Source organism: Cucurbita maxima, unplaced genomic scaffold (genome assembly GCF_002738345.1).
Source record: "Cucurbita maxima cultivar Rimu unplaced genomic scaffold, Cmax_1.0 Cma_Scf00060, whole genome shotgun sequence".
NCBI classification, from domain to species: Eukaryota; Viridiplantae; Streptophyta; class Magnoliopsida; order Cucurbitales; family Cucurbitaceae; genus Cucurbita; species Cucurbita maxima.
In genome coordinates this window covers 375,730-392,551 of record NW_019272076.1, presented here as the reverse complement: position 1 = coordinate 392,551, position 16,822 = coordinate 375,730, and the positions used below count along the sequence as shown (strand labels likewise).

Below are 16,822 nucleotides of genomic sequence, written 5' to 3'. Positions count from 1 at the left end.
GTATTTTCCTCTGCAGCTTCTATATCAGATTCGCTCCCTTCTTCATTTTCAACAAACACATCTGCTGCCTCCTCTTGATCACCCCATTCCAAATCGCACATAATGGTTTCATCATAGGTCTTATCCTAGTCTAAACTCTTATCTTCCTCGAATACAACATCCCTACTTATTACAATCCTTTGTGAAGTTGGATCATAGAATCTGTAAGCCTTTGACTCTTCACAAACTCCCAGCAAAACACAACTCAAACTCTTATCATCCACCTTAGTTTAGTTCTTTTACTGTCAGGCACATGAACATGAGAGATGCATCCAAAAACTCTAAAATGCTCAACGGAAGGTTTGACTACACTTCAAGCTTCTTCCAGAGTTTTATTTTTGACAGCCAATGTTGGACTTCGATTCAGTACATGCAGTCAACAACCTTCAGGCCAAAAACTTTTCGAAATTTTCTTTTCTGAAATCATACTATGAACCATATTCATAATAGTTTTATTTTTTCGTTCTGCAACTCCGTTCTGCTGTGGTGAGTATGCAGCTGTCTGTTGTCTTTGTATACCATTTACATCACAAAAGTTGGTGAATTCTTGTGATGTAAACTCTCCTCCTCGATCAGTTTGCAAGGCTTTAATAAATGAGTATGTTTCCTTCCGAACATGAATCTTTAAGTTTTTAAATACAGCGAAGGCTTCTGATTTTTATATTAAGAAATAAACCCATGTTTTTTTTCATCTGTGAAAGTAATCATGTACCTTTTTTTTCTGTTTGAGATGAGTTTGATCGGTCCACAAATATCAGCATGCGCCAATTGGAGAATTTGTGAAACTTGCCATGTGCTCCTTTTTTGAAACGAGTGCCTTTGTTGCTTACCCACTAGACAATTTTTACATAGTCTCAATGGAGACTTGAGTGGTGGTAAACCATCCACCTCTTCTTTTGGTGGAGTCTTTAATCCGTCTATATCTACATGCCAAAGTTGCTCAATATCTTCTGTGATTGTATTGAAACAAGTGGATGTTAAAGGCTGAGATATAGCATACAATACAAACATTCAATTCAAAGACATCTTTGTCTCCATGATTAAGCCTCTCTTAGGATGAAACACCTTGCACGTTCCATTTTGAAACAAAATGGTAAGCACCTTTGCTTGCAATTTCCCAATACTCAACACATTATTCTTCCGCTCTGGCACATAGAACACTCCTGTGATTATCTGTATGACTCCATTCACTTGCAGCCGTACATTACCCATTCATATTACAACCATACTTGAGTTGTTGCTCCGCTTCACTGAATCTCTGAAACTTCCATCAAAATTTCAAAAATATTCCTTCTTCCCACACATATGATTGCTACATCCCGAGTCGAGGAACCACATATCTTCTCTATTAGCCTTATTCATGTTCACGTAAACCATCAGCAACATCGCTTTTTGAGTCTCTGCATAGTTTGTCTCCTTCTCCTTCCTTTGACCTTCCCATTGAAAATGTCCTAGCTTGTGACACTTATAGCACTCCACTGTGGCCCGCCCTGTTGAAGGTTTGTCTGTCTCGTCCCCTTCCTCTACCTCTAAAACTTCCACGACCTTGACCCCTTCCTCCAGATTGTTCACCATGAGTGATCTTCAAAGCGTGTTCTTCTTCAACATTCGAACTCATGCATTGTTCATGCATAAGCAGGCGACTTTGCAACTCATCAATGGTTAAGATGGTTGTATCCTTGGACTCCTCAATGAAACACACAATATAATCTCAGAATCTTTTCAACTACTTCAACATCTCCTTTGTTCTCACCATTTAGTTTCATCTTGTTGGCTATGCTAAGGGTCCAAGCAAAATACTCATCCACAGATTCTTCTGCCTTCATGTGAAGCATTTCAAACTCCTTCCGAAGAGCTTGCAAATGTGCATGCTTTACCCGTGTTGAACCTTGATATTTCTGCTTCATAGAATCTCATATGTTCTTTGTTGTATCCTTGTTGAGGATTGTCTCCAAGATCGAACGATCTAATGCTTGAAATAGACAATTCTTTGCTTTCAAATCTTTCAACTTCTGATCTTCAATGTGCTTCTTCTAGGTATTTGTGAAAACGATGTCTTCTGTTGATGCAGGAATCCCATTCTCCACCAAATCCCAGTACTCCTTTGAACCCAAAAAGTTTTCCATGCGCATCGCCCAATGATCATAGTACCCATCAAATTTCGGAATTGCACGCTGCACAAATGAACTCTCCATGGACATACTTTTATTATGACACACGTAGAAGATTGTTACTTCTATTTTTAACTTGGCTAAGTTTAGGGCATGACTCTAATACAAAATGTTAAGAACAAAGATAAAACTGGAAAGATTAGAAGAATTGAGAGAAATCTCACACTCTATTGAAGAATGAAATTGGCTATTATATAGCGTTACAGAATACACGAAAAACGAGGAAATCTAAATCAAATAACTAAATCAAATCTAAATCTAAATCAAACCTAACACGCTATAGGGGATGCGGAGCTGTGGAGAGGAGAAGAGAACTAGATGTATATTCGTCATCAGTTTCTTGGTGAGAGCTGATAGTAGAGAATTTTATTCTTGGGACGAGGAAGGTTTTTTGGTTCTTTTCCTTGTTATGCTATCACAACTTGTGGATCGGAAATAAGAAGTGGTATAGTAGGTGGGATTGTGGAGGTTGACTTAACATGGGGTGGGGGGGCTAGTGGCCTTTAGTTTATGTGAGCAAGGTGGACTTTCATTTATGGAGGTGGGTTAGACGAATGGGAAATATTTGGCTCCACGAGGCATGGTCGATGGGGTTGATCGGGAGCTGGGTTTGGCTAAGGGGTTGAGCTATTTTTGTACGAGTGGGCCTCAGAAGTTAGGGGTGATCCATGGTGTTTCAACGAGGTGGGCCACAAGCATCTCATGTGTTCCAACGTTTCAATATCCCAACGAGAGGGAGATCCTTTGTATTTTAATCCATCCTCAATATGAGTGAACCATTGGATTGTTGTATTGTAACAAGTGTTATACCCCTCCAAAGAACAATAGAAATAATAGATTCTCTCTCTCTCTAGTTTTGTAGTGTTTAGAAAAGGTGGGTGGGAATAAGCATAAGAAAGTAGTGTATTACAAAGTAGTGAGCTTTGGCCAGCCCCCAATGAATCCAGGTATTTCGATGCCCATCTGTCCATAAGAAGAAGAAAAAGAAAACAGAAACCATTGTGGGTTCTAAAAATTTCTTAATCGATTATGTGAAGGCAAAGCTGGACAATTCTTTACACTGTCCGCAAATTCGTTAGATTTGAAAATGTTGTGGGATTATCGCCTTGCACTCCAGAGCTATCAAAGTACCTTTAAGGTAAACATAGTCTAACCCATCCTGAATGATCAGTGTAAGTAGATAATCACAACTAACAAGTTTAACACATCTTTAATGATTAATACAAAATGAGAGAATATTCAACCATCCTTTTACTCAACTCTATCATTGAAAACATTATCATTATATCTTGTTTCATTCAATTATTTATACATTATTCAAAGATGGTATGTTATGTGTATGTTTATTATTTATATTTATGATTTTTATTTCCTTAGGAAGACCGTCTTTCTTTTATGCAAGAGGAGCTTGCATTTTAAGATCTTCTAATACAAGAGAATATGAAAAGAAATACATCAACTTCATATTCTTCCAAAATTTGAGATCCTACTTAATCTGGTCTACCTAAGGCTTTAGCCACCACTACTGTTGGAACTCTAGCCATTGTTTGAAATGGCACACTCTACCTCCGACAAGTCTACCGTCGAAGATTAGCCTTAAAGTCTAGTTTCTATTGTAATTTAGAAAATCTGATTAGAACCAAAATCCTAACTCAACTGATAAAGCCTTCATCGTGATAAAGATTCATTTTGAGCCTACGTAGCTGCTGTTCAAGTTTCCTTTGAAGCCTTCATAGATGATCGTGACCAAATTTCATTAAGTCTGCACATTTGGAGTCCCACAATGCAGATAAAGAAGCACATAGTCTAGTCTATACAAGGTGCCTCGTAAACTCTTCTCGATTAGTCTTCATAAGAGCGTGGGTGTTTCAATTGGTCTTGATAAAGAATGCGAGGGTTTCTCCAAAGAGTTATTAAGTTTTTCATTTTTCAAATTCTAGTATTCTAGAACTTGCACAATAGAGTCATTCAAGTGGTATTGATCAAACTTTTGTGAAATGATTCGAATCACGAGTTTAGAAACAAGTTTTCTTTACTCTGAATTTTGATCATTAAGGTAATTCGTTCCAAAACTTTCCCTTGAGTTGATTGTTTATCGTTTATGGAGTTCTTAGATATTTTATATTTAAAGGTCTCATTCTTCAACAAGAATGGTAAACCAAATTCCCAAAGTTACATTTTGTTGTTTGTGAAGCTCTAAAGTATTAGTCTCTTGTGATTTATTTAATGAAAAGTTTCGTTCTTGTAAAAGAAAAATTAAAAAATGGATGCATTCCTTTTCTTTGTTTTTGTAATCAGATTTAACAGGATTTTCATGTAAGAAACTACATAAAAGTAAATTATGAAGCTTACAGTTCCTGTAGCATAAAGAGCTTTCCAAGCGCTGATGGTAATGGACCGGAGAAAGTGTTAGTCCCAAAGGCCCTACAGTTTCAAGAAAAGAACAAAAGCTAAATAAATTCAAAGAGAAATATGGCAGCACGACAAGCTATAATGATGATATGAATCTCCAATTTGAATACTTTTTAATAACGAGGAATTTTATGCACTTAAGAGAAGAAACCGAACTTCAAGCATGTAATGATGGTTGTAAGTTGTCATAAATTCAATGAAAGGTTCATTTTCTTTTTCAAAAACTAAAACAGATATCTTACAGAGTAGATGAAAAATGTCCAAGTTCCTTCGGAAGTTCCCCTGATAATTTATTAATGCGAATGTTCCTAAACAAAAATTTGACATGGATTAGGAAAAGGAAGAAACCTTTTGACAATAAGATCTTTGTTGTCTATAGAGGTATCTAAATCAATATCTGATTGGCTTACAAGGTGTACTCAATTGCGTTAGTTTACCAACAGACGGCTACAGTGGCCCAGACAATAAATTTTTCTCCAAATTCCTGGGAGAAATTAAGAGAGCATCGGTTAACTTCACAGCATATATGATTCACCAGCAATAGAAATTAAACGAAGGGGCAACACCAAGCAAAGCATAAGGAAGAAAGCAGACAGATAGGGGAGGGAAACCTTCCTGCAAGGTTATATGCACAAAATGAGCAGAGAATGTCAAAACGCACCCAACATCAGTGTTTCCAAACAAATTTCAAGCAATTCCAAAGCAGTTTCCACATTTGAAGGTTTAGATTCTACCATTGCATGTCCTTGTTTAATGAACCTTGTGTAGGATCGGTGATAGTTTGTGGTGCCGCGTGGAGGAGTAGGTGGTTGAAGAAGAGCAACAAAGCTAACGCCCACGCCGCCATGGATTCTGATATGCATTCACTTCAACTTTTAACTATAAACACTACACTCTTGAACAATCCCAATTTCCAAACGATGTAAGTCAACTTCGTCCAACTCCAAATGATTTAAAAGTAGAATAATCAATAAATGATAAGACATACAACTCGCTCTTGCTCCACTCATATACTACTATTCGAAACTGAGAAAACCATCATTGATTCTGAATCACAGTGTGGGGGCAGCAAATGAGTCTCTCCTATTTGGGCACAAAAGATTGGGACATTTGTGAGTCTCTCCTATTTGGGCAGTTGGAGAGGACCACTCATGAGTTACCCACAGGAAGATTAGGACATTTGTGACACCAAACGGATTCTATCACACCCTATCGCTTGAATTTTCATACACCTCTTCTTCCTTCCTCACCAATAGATTTCATTTTTCTATCAAATAAATAACTACTTTCTATTTCCCATTAATTTTTGTTTTAAATAAATTTGTTTATTTGTGTAATTATGATTTTTATATAAACTTCTTGTTACCATGATCATGTTAATTCAACAAAAACATATTTCAATAAAATAATAATTTTATATTTATATAAACTATATGTAATAAATTTTATTTCAACACATTATGCTGAAGAAACATAAGAATAAATAACAATCAAATACTTTTGTTTATTTCGTTCTTAATTGAAGAATAAATAAAAAAAATAAAAAAAAACCCAGAAATGTTGAACTTCATCTTAATATAATGCATTGAAAATAGGTAGTCTCTCTAACAAGTGTGATATTTATTATGGGAAAATAAGTTGCCAGAACCGGCTTGGCCCAAAAAATTGTAGCAGTTATGGTCACACAACAAACAATAATGTAAGATACAAATGGGGTGAACTCTGCAAATGAGTGTAGCGAAGGAAGGGAAGTAAGAATTTAATGAAAAAGAAAAAAAGTCCCTGCGTGTGACCACCTCCAACTTTTCATCCAAGGTTCCTCTCCTCTCAATGTTCTTATTTTAACGATGATGGGGAAAACTGAGCAAAAAATTGAGATTGGAAAAAGCATCAACCATATATTATGCAATTAAGCAGTTGCTTCCTTCAGATAAGCAATAAGGTCGGCACGATCCTGCGGTTTCTTCAGCCCTGGGAAAACCATCTTTGTTCCAGGAATATACTGTACAATGGATACACACATCCCCCAACTTTTTGTTAGAATATTTACCAACTGAAACACTACCATCTCCTAAAACTTTGAAAGAGACATAAGTGATCATTGATCAAAGAAGGACAGACAAAATTCATAAACCAAGCTCAGTATTCTTTTCATTCCTCCAAATTTACAATTAGCTTCACATTCCTCTATAAACCATAGCAATCATAAGCACTTGAGTTACTGCAGATTCCACACAAGAGGATGCATTTTCAAAAAAGGGTTAGAGAACCTTAAAGAATATCGAAGATGTTTCCTCAAAAAAAAAAAAAAAAAAAAAAAAAAAAAAAAAAAAAAAAAAAAAAAAAAAAAAAAAAAAAAAAAAATGATGGAATGCAAAAAATATGTTGGTTTGGGAAGAGTTTATATGGAAAATGAAGATGAAAAAAGAGGAATAATTGTTCCTTTTCCAAGTTGTTCGCCTTTATAAAAGCTTTAAGAGAGGTGATTTACAATGACTGTATCTCTAAAACCTCAGTCAGATAGAACATGATTGGAGGGTTTGTAAATTAATTGGATGGGCAAATTTGGAGGTTTCCTTTCCCAAAAGTTTTTCCATTTTCCTTGATTTTGAAAGGTAAGACAATTTCATAAGGGAGGAAACACAAAATTAACATCAAGAAAGAACTACAAAGATAACAATGGTTCAGAAAGCTTGGCCTGTTTGGAAGAATTTATAATACACACTTTATCGCACCTTGGTGAATATTTGAGAAGCAATTACAGAAGTAATTGAATATTCACATTACAAAATAATTATTAAAAAAGATTGCAGGGTTGACAACGGTATTAAAACTATTTTAAACATTACTTGCATTACTTGCGGATTACAAAAGAAAAATATTATGATATTTTTACCAAATTTAATGTAGAAATGAATTTTCTATACAAAAAATGGTGAACATGTAAATTATTTAAATTTCTTATAAATCCCAAACCAAAACAAAAAAGATGAACATAGGTTACACAAACAAAACCCCATTTATCTGCACAATTCAAATAGTATACTGACCCCTGTTTCTTAAAATAAACTCCCAACACAAGCTTTAACATATCCAAACTTAAGAATCACAACCTAACAAACATGGTTCAATGATAAAACAACGAGTATAACATGGGATTTTATTCGCCATAACCAGAAGACTTGTTCCTTTCCTTTCAAGCCAACAAATAGGCAAAAAATAAATCATCAAACATTGTGGCCATAGAGCCATCTGTCATCAAGGAATAAAAAAACGGTTTGAAGTGCTGAAAATGAGGGTGTTCATAAACACAGTGAGATCATAAGGGACATTATCAAGGGATTTGAGTGAATGTTAACACTTCAACTCAAACGTTCCCATAGAGAATTTCACTTGCTTTGGAAGTTTTGAATTTTTCATTTTATAGCCAAACTGAGAAGAATATACTGGGATTTTCCAAACTTCCTTTGTTAGTTATGTCATTGAAACTCGAGGGCAAATGAATATTTCCATTGAGAGGAAGCCCTAAGCAAGGGTTCAGGATGAACTTTGTTATAGCTGCAAGAAGAAGCGAAGAGAGCAAGGGAAGACACATAACTAATGCCTAAATGGATTTACCACGACGATACACATTGGGACCAGAGTGTTCCTAATAGCATCGATGACAAAAAAGTTAATCATGTCACAAAAGATAGATTTAAAGGCAAGTGATTTTCCTAAAGGAGACTTGTGAAGCAATCGAGGGAAATTGTGGAAATCAATCATGTGTCAAGAAACTATTAACGTGCTTGTCTGAAGCATATTCAGATATAAGAGGCAATTTTGTACGTTTTATTTTTGCTTAAATTATGATTGAAACACCAAGTGAAGAGAGATTTGTGACGCAAATGGTGGTTGACCATTCTTCAAAACTTTTGGCTATTATTGTAGAAAAGGAATGTACATATTTTTGGTTCAGGCAACTTGTAAGATGGTAAGAGACGAACAGGTGGATCGAAGTTCCCAAAAACATTTCAGCACTTGGGAATCAGTTGAGGAGGCATTATGAAGAAAAAGGCTAGTAAGGAACACGGCAAGCCTATTTAGGTGTATCAATGAATCAACAATTGGAACATCTGGACGACAACGCAGGGAAATAAACTAGCTTCAAATCAAATACTACAAGGCCACAAGTGTTGAGAAATAGACGGGAGTTACCTTCTTGGGGTTAAGCAAGTAGTCATACAAGGTCTTTTCTTCCCATATCACAGCCATATTCTTGTTGGCAGCAGAATAAGAGTATCCAGCAGTTGTGCCAGATTTCCGTCCAAATAGCCCATTCAAATTGGGACCTGCAAGATTCCAAGTGCCATTGCTCGTCTTAGAGTCTACTTACATATGAATATAGAAAGGTTGATTTTTTCCTAATGAAAAAGCGAAAGGGAGGGATGAAAATCTACTCCAAATAAAAAATAAAAAAGTCAAACATATTCATCATTGTAATTACGCAATAACAAGCTTCGTACATCCACAACTCAAAATCTAATGAAACCCAATTGAAACAGAATAAAAGTAACAGCAAATCTTACAACTTGCGTAAAATAGCACAGAAACTGGAGCTAAAAAACTAATAGCAAAAATTAAAAGTAAGAAGCCACATACTATTGACTAAAATCAATTGTTCGCCAAAAAAAAAACGAAGTTAATGAATAATTAGTGAGATATAAAAAAATTACTGTATTAAATGATTTCTTTTATAAAAAAAATCCATATATTTGTTATTAGTTTCATAAAAGTAAACGCTTCTAAATATTTCGAAAGTCATTTCACCAAGTCAAATTTCCATAAAAAAATAAATAATAATAAATATCATGTTCCTGGTAGGCGGTTTCGTTTCGGGCAAGGACAATGAATCAATGGAAAAATTTGATGAAGGCCAATACTAGGTATTAGTTTCCTAGAGTATATTGGGGGAAATCAGAGAAAACGATCAGATCGATTCAAACGTAGCAAAACTCAGCATCTGAATCCTGAAAGATGGACGAACATGTTCAGATTACTAATAGAGACTTCGAGATCTCTAACCTCCGATCTCGAGTCGCAAGAAATCCAAACATATAAATAAGAAATGATAATCTCTAACCTTGCTTGTGACCAGCACCCTTGTCGACAGTGTGGCACTGAGCGCATTTGGTCTTGAAAATCTTCTCTCCAGCTTTGGAATTGCCGGGAGGGGCTTCGTCAAAGCTGGCCATGGCGTTGGAATGAGATGTTGTTCAGATCTGAGGGCTAGGGCTCGCAATGTTTCTCGTGTCCTCCATACTCTGCATCCTTTTATACCAACGCACCGCAGAGGGCCTTAATTGTCTTCTTACAGTTCTCTATATTTATTTATTTATTTATTTATTTATTTTTCTTATTTGCTTTTAGGTCGGCATTACAAGCATTGGTCACCGCATATTTTATAATAATACCTGGTGAGAATTGTCTGCGTTGCCTTCCCTACCGTTGATTCTACGCCAAATATTTCTTCCATTCTTTTTTAGAAAATTGCACCAACCACCCCTCTAACTATCCAATTTTCACATTAGCCCTTCTCAATTTTTAATTTGCCTAATCAACCTCCAATTCTTGTTAATTTTAAAATATACACATCCGCTTACATTTTTTTTAAGTAATTTTATATTTATTTATTTATTGTTTATTGTCCCACCACTCTTAAAAATTATATTACAATTATATATACGTATAATTTATTGTATATACGCATATTTATTTTATTTGCATGTATATGAAGTGATTCTGCTTGGGTTATGCCCTTTACGATAACGTATGAGGTCCTCTCTATATGTACCAAAATCTATTGGGATCATGCTCTAATGAGTGAGCTCATTTATTAGGTCATTCCTTGCACGTATATGGTGTAATCATATTAAGGTTATGTTCCAATAATTGTAAGTTCACTCCTTGCATATATGATACGAATTTACTCGGGTCGTGCCCTAACGATTTTGAGGTCACTTTTTGCATGTATATAATGTGATTCTACTAGGATCGTGCTCTATATGAGGGTAACTCCCTGTATGTCCTAGATCTACTAGGATCGTACTCCAATGGTATGAGTTGGTATGCGAGGTCACTCGTTATAGGTATGAGATATAATTCTACTAGGGTCATGTCCTAATGATATGAGCTCACATGTGTGATCATTTCTTTTATGTATATGATATGATTATATTAGGATTATACCCTATACGATACGAGTACATATATGATTTCATTTCCTATATGTATTAGATTCTCTTCTGATTGTGACATGATGATATGAACCCACATGTGAGGTCACTCCTTGCATGCATATGAAATAATCTACAAAAGTCATATTTTACATGATACGAGTCGACATGACAGAGTCACTCCCTATTTGTAAATGAAATCAATAATTTATTGGAATCGTACCCTAGAAATAAGAATTACAGATGACAAATGACTTAACTGGGTCACTTTCCCTATGATTGAGTTGATATGAGTAAGATTCAAAGTTTAAAAGCTAAGAGGTCACACTCAAAAGTTTATTAAAGGATGAATTTAGTATTAACATATTTAAACTATTTAAGCCAAAGATGGTTTAACCATAAATATGAAAATAAGATTATTTGGTGTGTATAATTATGCGGACTCTTTCTGTTCCGGGAGATATTGAACTTATATTAGCTCATGTCAATTGAGAAAATTTACTAAAATCATTGCAGAGTAAAAATTTCTATGTATAATCATCAAATAAATTACAAAAAAAAAAAAAAAATGAAAAGAACAACAAATAGATACAATATATTTGCTTAGAATAGAGGTCAAATATGATATCTATGATAAACGGTAATGAAAGACAAATATTTGTCTTTAATAAAAGGTCAAATATGGTACCTATGTTAATTCATAATCGAATGCTAAATATCCTTAACACCCCCGCAAGCTGAGCTTTGAACGAACGTGAAGCTTGAATCTGAAAAATTCAAAGAGAGATTGATAGAGAGTCAAATAAGAGGAAGGAGAACCATTAGAAGTCAGGTGTTGAGAAATAATCGTGGGTTGTGGACTATAGAGACTAAGGTAGAGGCTTCATAATTAGGGTGATGGCTATAGAGACTCAAGGTAGACGGAGTCGGTGGAGAAGTAGTCAGCGCCATAACAGGTGGTGAAGTTCCAATGGACGGAGAGGGACCCATGCCCTCGGAAGCAAGAGACAAAGACGGTGTTGAAGCCGAAAGAGTCACCACAGTGGGCGAATGAGCCGATTTTTGTGAGGTGGCCGACGACGACTTGGTTGGCGTAGAGGCCAGTACAATGCCCAAATTTTGAAGGCAAATCTCTGCAGAAGGTCAATGGGCTTGTCGAGATTTCGTATGTTTCCAATGAGTACGCTAATGAGGATCCTAAGTTTAGGGTTTCTGTGAAGAATGAAGGGTCGATTGGGAAGAAAATGAAAGAAGCTATTTTAGCTGAGGGGAAACCAATGATGTTGGAGTAGGTGAGGTTGTATGTATGGAGTATGGCAAAAGGGGCCTACGATGGATGATTTGGAGGCCAAAGGGGTGGAGTCGAAGAGTAATAAATCGGCTCCGCTTGCGGCAACCATGGCGACTTCCCTTGCGGCGTCAAAGTCAACCGTAGTGGTGGAGAAAAAGATGAGTAGAGGATTCAGAAGCCATTGAAAATAAAGAATCGGAGTTGCAAAATCAAAAGAGTTATAATCATCATATAAATTACAAAGGAAAGGTAAGGAAATGAGCAATAAATGAAATGAATAATAAACGGAAAAAACAATAAATAGAAAAATATATTTGCTTATCATAAAGATTAAATATAATACTTATGATAAATCAGTGATGATGATAGATATTTACCTTTTTAAAGGTCAAATATAGTACCTAGGTAAACCGTAATAGAATATTAAATATCCTTTGACTTCATAGAAGCTCAACTCTCCAAATGAACAGAGGAGATATGGTTCCATCACTTGATAGATTTTGGTTTATGTAGTTTAGGCAGTCATTATTACTTGGAATCTAATAAGGTAAAAACACAAATGGAAGTTGTCCAACTCTATGTTCATATGCTTTGTATGTAATCCCATGATTGAAGTTGCCGAAGTCATGCCCAATCGTACACAAATATTTGATTAAAACATTGATCGTACTAGGTACCTTATTCTTAGCTATGTAGCCAATCTTGAAGTGATACACATCCATGATATTTATTATGTGTAGTTGATTGATTGTGCACACAATTGGGTTAGAATTTTCTAGTCATGGCTAAATCATTCACACATAGGAAGGAAGATCTACTGTTTCATCTTTTTCATAGTTATGCAATAATGAGTTTGGTTCATGAGAGGGCAGGTGCTAGTATATTCAAATTATAAATATTGGTTTGGAAGGATGTCGACTAGAGATAAATGTGGAACCTTTATTGGATTTTGACTTGATTTTGAGTATGCCCAAAAAATTTATGTCCAATGTCATACACCTTTGAACTGATCTTTAGTTTAGGAGTTTATTTTTTTACAGGGTTTCATTGCATGGAGTTCTCTTGGTGGAGAAGGGTTTCTTTTATGGATATTTTATTACTTAGAGGTCTCTATTGAAGAACTAGTTCAATTTCACTATTGATGTAACGGTCGTATAAAATAAATAAATAAATATCAAGCGGTCGTTGGCGACTTGCGAGAATACCAACGAGTGTTGGAATTCTCGCATCTCACTCGAACACATTCTCTCCCGACCCCTACATAATGCCAAACACCCTCACGAGTACAACCACGCTCCCAGAGATCACCTGCAAGAGAGAAATACAGAGAGAGAATGAGAGAGAGAGAGAATGCGAAAAACACTGATGAGGCCACACACACGAATCTGACGTTGAACAAGTTGTACGTCAAGTTCTTCAAGTGTGAATTTTGGCTGCGACAAGTCTTGTTCTTGGGACATGTGGTATCAAAGAACGAAATTTATGTAGACTCTACCAAAATCGAAGCGGTTACAAAGTGGGAACGCCCAACTTCAATTACAGAGGTGCAATTTTTTTTGGGATTAGCGGGTTATTATCAAAGATTTGTACAGGACTTCGTTAAGATAGCCTCACCACTTACATAGCTGACGAGGAAGGTCGTACCATTTAGGTGGAGTGATGCGGGTGAAGCAAGCTTCAAAGACTTAAAGAAAAGATAGGTAACAACCCCAATACTCATGGTACCAGAGAGTTCAGAAGAGTAAGTGATCTATAGTGATGATTCTAAGAAAGGACTAGGATGTGGTTGATGCACCACAACAAGGTTGTTGCATACGCATCCTGTTAGTTAAAGGAATATGAGAAGAATTATTCAACACACACCTAGAGTTGGGCGCATAAGTGTTTTCATTAAAGTTTTGGCGACACTACTTGTATGGAGAAAAGACCAAAATTTACACCAANGAAAGAAGCTATTTTAGCTGAGGGGAAACCAATGATGTTGGAGTAGGTGAGGTTGTATGTATGGAGTATGGCAAAAGGGGCCTACGATGGATGATTTGGAGGCCAAAGGGGTGGAGTCGAAGAGTAATAAATCGGCTCCGCTTGCGGCAACCATGGCGACTTCCCTTGCGGCGTCAAAGTCAACCGTAGTGGTGGAGAAAAAGATGAGTAGAGGATTCAGAAGCCATTGAAAATAAAGAATCGGAGTTGCAAAATCAAAAGAGTTATAATCATCATATAAATTACAAAGGAAAGGTAAGGAAATGAGCAATAAATGAAATGAATAATAAACGGAAAAAACAATAAATAGAAAAATATATTTGCTTATCATAAAGATTAAATATAATACTTATGATAAATCAGTGATGATGATAGATATTTACCTTTTTAAAGGTCAAATATAGTACCTAGGTAAACGGTAATAGAATATTAAATATCCTTTCACTTCATAGAAGCTCAACTCTCCAAATGAACAGAGGAGATATGGTTCCATCACTTGATAGATTTTGGTTTATGTAGTTTAGGCAGTCATTATTACTTGGAATCTAATAAGGTAAAAACACAAATGGAAGTTGTCCAACTCTATGTTCATATGCTTTGTATGTAATCCCATGATTGAAGTTGCCGAAGTCATGCCCAATCGTACACAAATATTTGATTAAAACATTGATCGTACTAGGTACCTTATTCTTAGCTATGTAGCCAATCTTGAAGTGATACACATCCATGATATTTATTATGTGTAGTTGATTGATTGTGCACACAATTGGGTTAGAATTTTCTAGTCATGGCTAAATCATTCACACATAGGAAGGAAGATCTACTGTTTCATCTTTTTCATAGTTATGCAATAATGAGTTTGGTTCATGAGAGGGCAAGTGCTAGTATATTCAAATTATAAATATTGGTTTGGAAGGATGTCGACTAGAGATAAATGTGGAACCTTTATTGGATTTTGACTTGATTTTGAGTTGCCCAAAAAATTTATGTCCAATGTCATACACCTTTGAACTGATCTTTAGTTTAGGAGTTTATTTTTTTACAGGGTTTCATTGCATGGAGTTCTCTTGGTGGAGAAGGGTTTCTTTTATGGATATTTTATTACTTAGAGGTCTCTATTGAAGAACTAGTTCAATTTCACTATTGATGTAACGGTCGTATAAAATAAATAAATAAATATCAAGCGGTCGTTGGCGACTTGCGAGAATACCAACGAGTGTTGGAATTCTCGCATCTCACTCGAACACACTCTCTCCCGACCCCTACATAATGCCAAACACCCTCAGAGTACAACCACGCTCCCAGAGATCACCTGCAAGAGAGAAATACAAAGAGAGAATGAGAGAGAGAGAGAATGCGAAAAACACTGATGAGGCCACACACACGAATCTGACGTTGAACAAGTTGTACGCCAAGTTTTTCAAGTGTGAATTTTGGCTGCGACAAGTCTTGTTCTTGGGACATGTGGTATCAAAGAACGAAATTTATGTAGACTCTACCAAAATTGAAGCGGTTACAAAGTGGGAACGCCCAACTTCAGTTACAGAGGTGCAATTTTTTTTGGGATTAGCGGGTTATTATCAAAGATTTGTACAGGACTTCGTTAAGATAGCCTCACCACTTGCATAGCTGACGAGGAAGGTCGTACCATTTAGGTGGAGTGATGCGGGTGAAGCAAGCTTCAAAGGCTTAAAGAAAAGATAGGTAACAACCCCAATACTCATGGTACCAGAGAGTTCAGAAGAGTATGTGATCTATAGTGATGATTCTAAGAAAGGACTAGGATGTGGGTTGATGCACCACGACAAGGTTGTTGCATACGCATCCTGTTAGTTAAAGGAATATGAGAAGAATTATTCAACACACGACCTAGAGTTGGGCACATAAGTGTTTTCATTAAAGTTTTGGCGACACTACTTGTATGGAGAAAAGACCAAAATTTACACCAACCACAAGAGTTTGAAATGTTTCTTCACCCAGAAAGAGCTGAACATGAGAAAATGGAGGTGGTTGAAGTGGGTGAAGGATTATGACATAGACATTTAATATCACATTGGAAAAGCAAATATGGTTGTTGATGCCCTAAGTCGAAAGACGACACACTTATCGGCCCTTATTACTAGAGAGGTACGAGTTTAAAGAGATTTTGAGTGAGCTAACATAGCGATAGTGATTGAGAGAGTCATAGCACATATGGCTTGACTCACAATACAACCCACACTCAAACAGAGAATTATTGATTTCCAACGAGAGAACCCTAGCCCTCCATAAGATTTTGAGTCAGCTAGTACAGGGTCTAGTGGATGGGTTCTCAAAATCCTTAGATGACGAACTGTTATGTCAAGAACGCCTATGTATCCCAGCAATAGAGGAATTAAGGAAGGAGATATTGATGGAGGCTCATAACTTGCCANTTTCTATGCATCCAGGTGGTACTAAGATGTACCAAGATTTAAAACAACATTTGTGGTGCAAGAGTATGAAGGACGTAGTATAGTTTGTAAGCAAGTGCCTAGTATGCCAACCGTTAAAAGCTCTAGACAAAAGACGACACAGATGTTAGAACCCCTGAATATACTAGAGTGGCAGCGGAAAAATATAGTCATGGACTTCATAATAGGACTACCCAGAATGCTAAAGGGCTACATAGTAATCGGGGAATTGTGGATAGATTGACAAAGTTGGCACACCTCCCAGGCAATTCTCTTATG

General features: G+C 36.2%; 1 protein-coding gene and 1 long non-coding RNA gene across 7 annotated transcripts; both read right to left on the bottom strand.

The window, feature by feature from the left end:
* Window positions 1-775: 775 nt before the first annotated feature.
* Window positions 776-5,628, bottom strand: LOC111471908. 6 transcript variants are annotated; one of them, XR_002715286.1, is made up of 6 exons: window positions 5,357-5,628; window positions 5,033-5,106; window positions 4,854-4,930; window positions 4,563-4,634; window positions 3,270-3,341; window positions 776-3,173 (listed from the first exon to the last, which is right to left on the bottom strand). It is a non-coding gene; the product is annotated as an uncharacterized LOC111471908 (long non-coding RNA). The 6 variants fall into 6 exon arrangements; XR_002715285.1 differs by having other exon boundaries at window positions 5,382-5,627; XR_002715288.1 differs by lacking the exon at window positions 5,357-5,628 and adding an exon at window positions 5,284-5,302.
* A 588-nt stretch (window positions 5,629-6,216) lies between these two features.
* Window positions 6,217-9,962, bottom strand: LOC111471907 (cytochrome c-like). The gene is made up of 3 exons (XM_023117581.1): window positions 9,745-9,962; window positions 8,820-8,953; window positions 6,217-6,624 (listed from the first exon to the last, which is right to left on the bottom strand). The coding sequence occupies exons 1-3, from the start codon at window positions 9,854-9,856 to the stop codon at window positions 6,532-6,534; spliced, it is 339 nt and encodes a 112-aa protein (XP_022973349.1). The 5' UTR covers window positions 9,857-9,962; the 3' UTR covers window positions 6,217-6,531.
* Window positions 9,963-16,822: the final 6,860 nt, after the last annotated feature.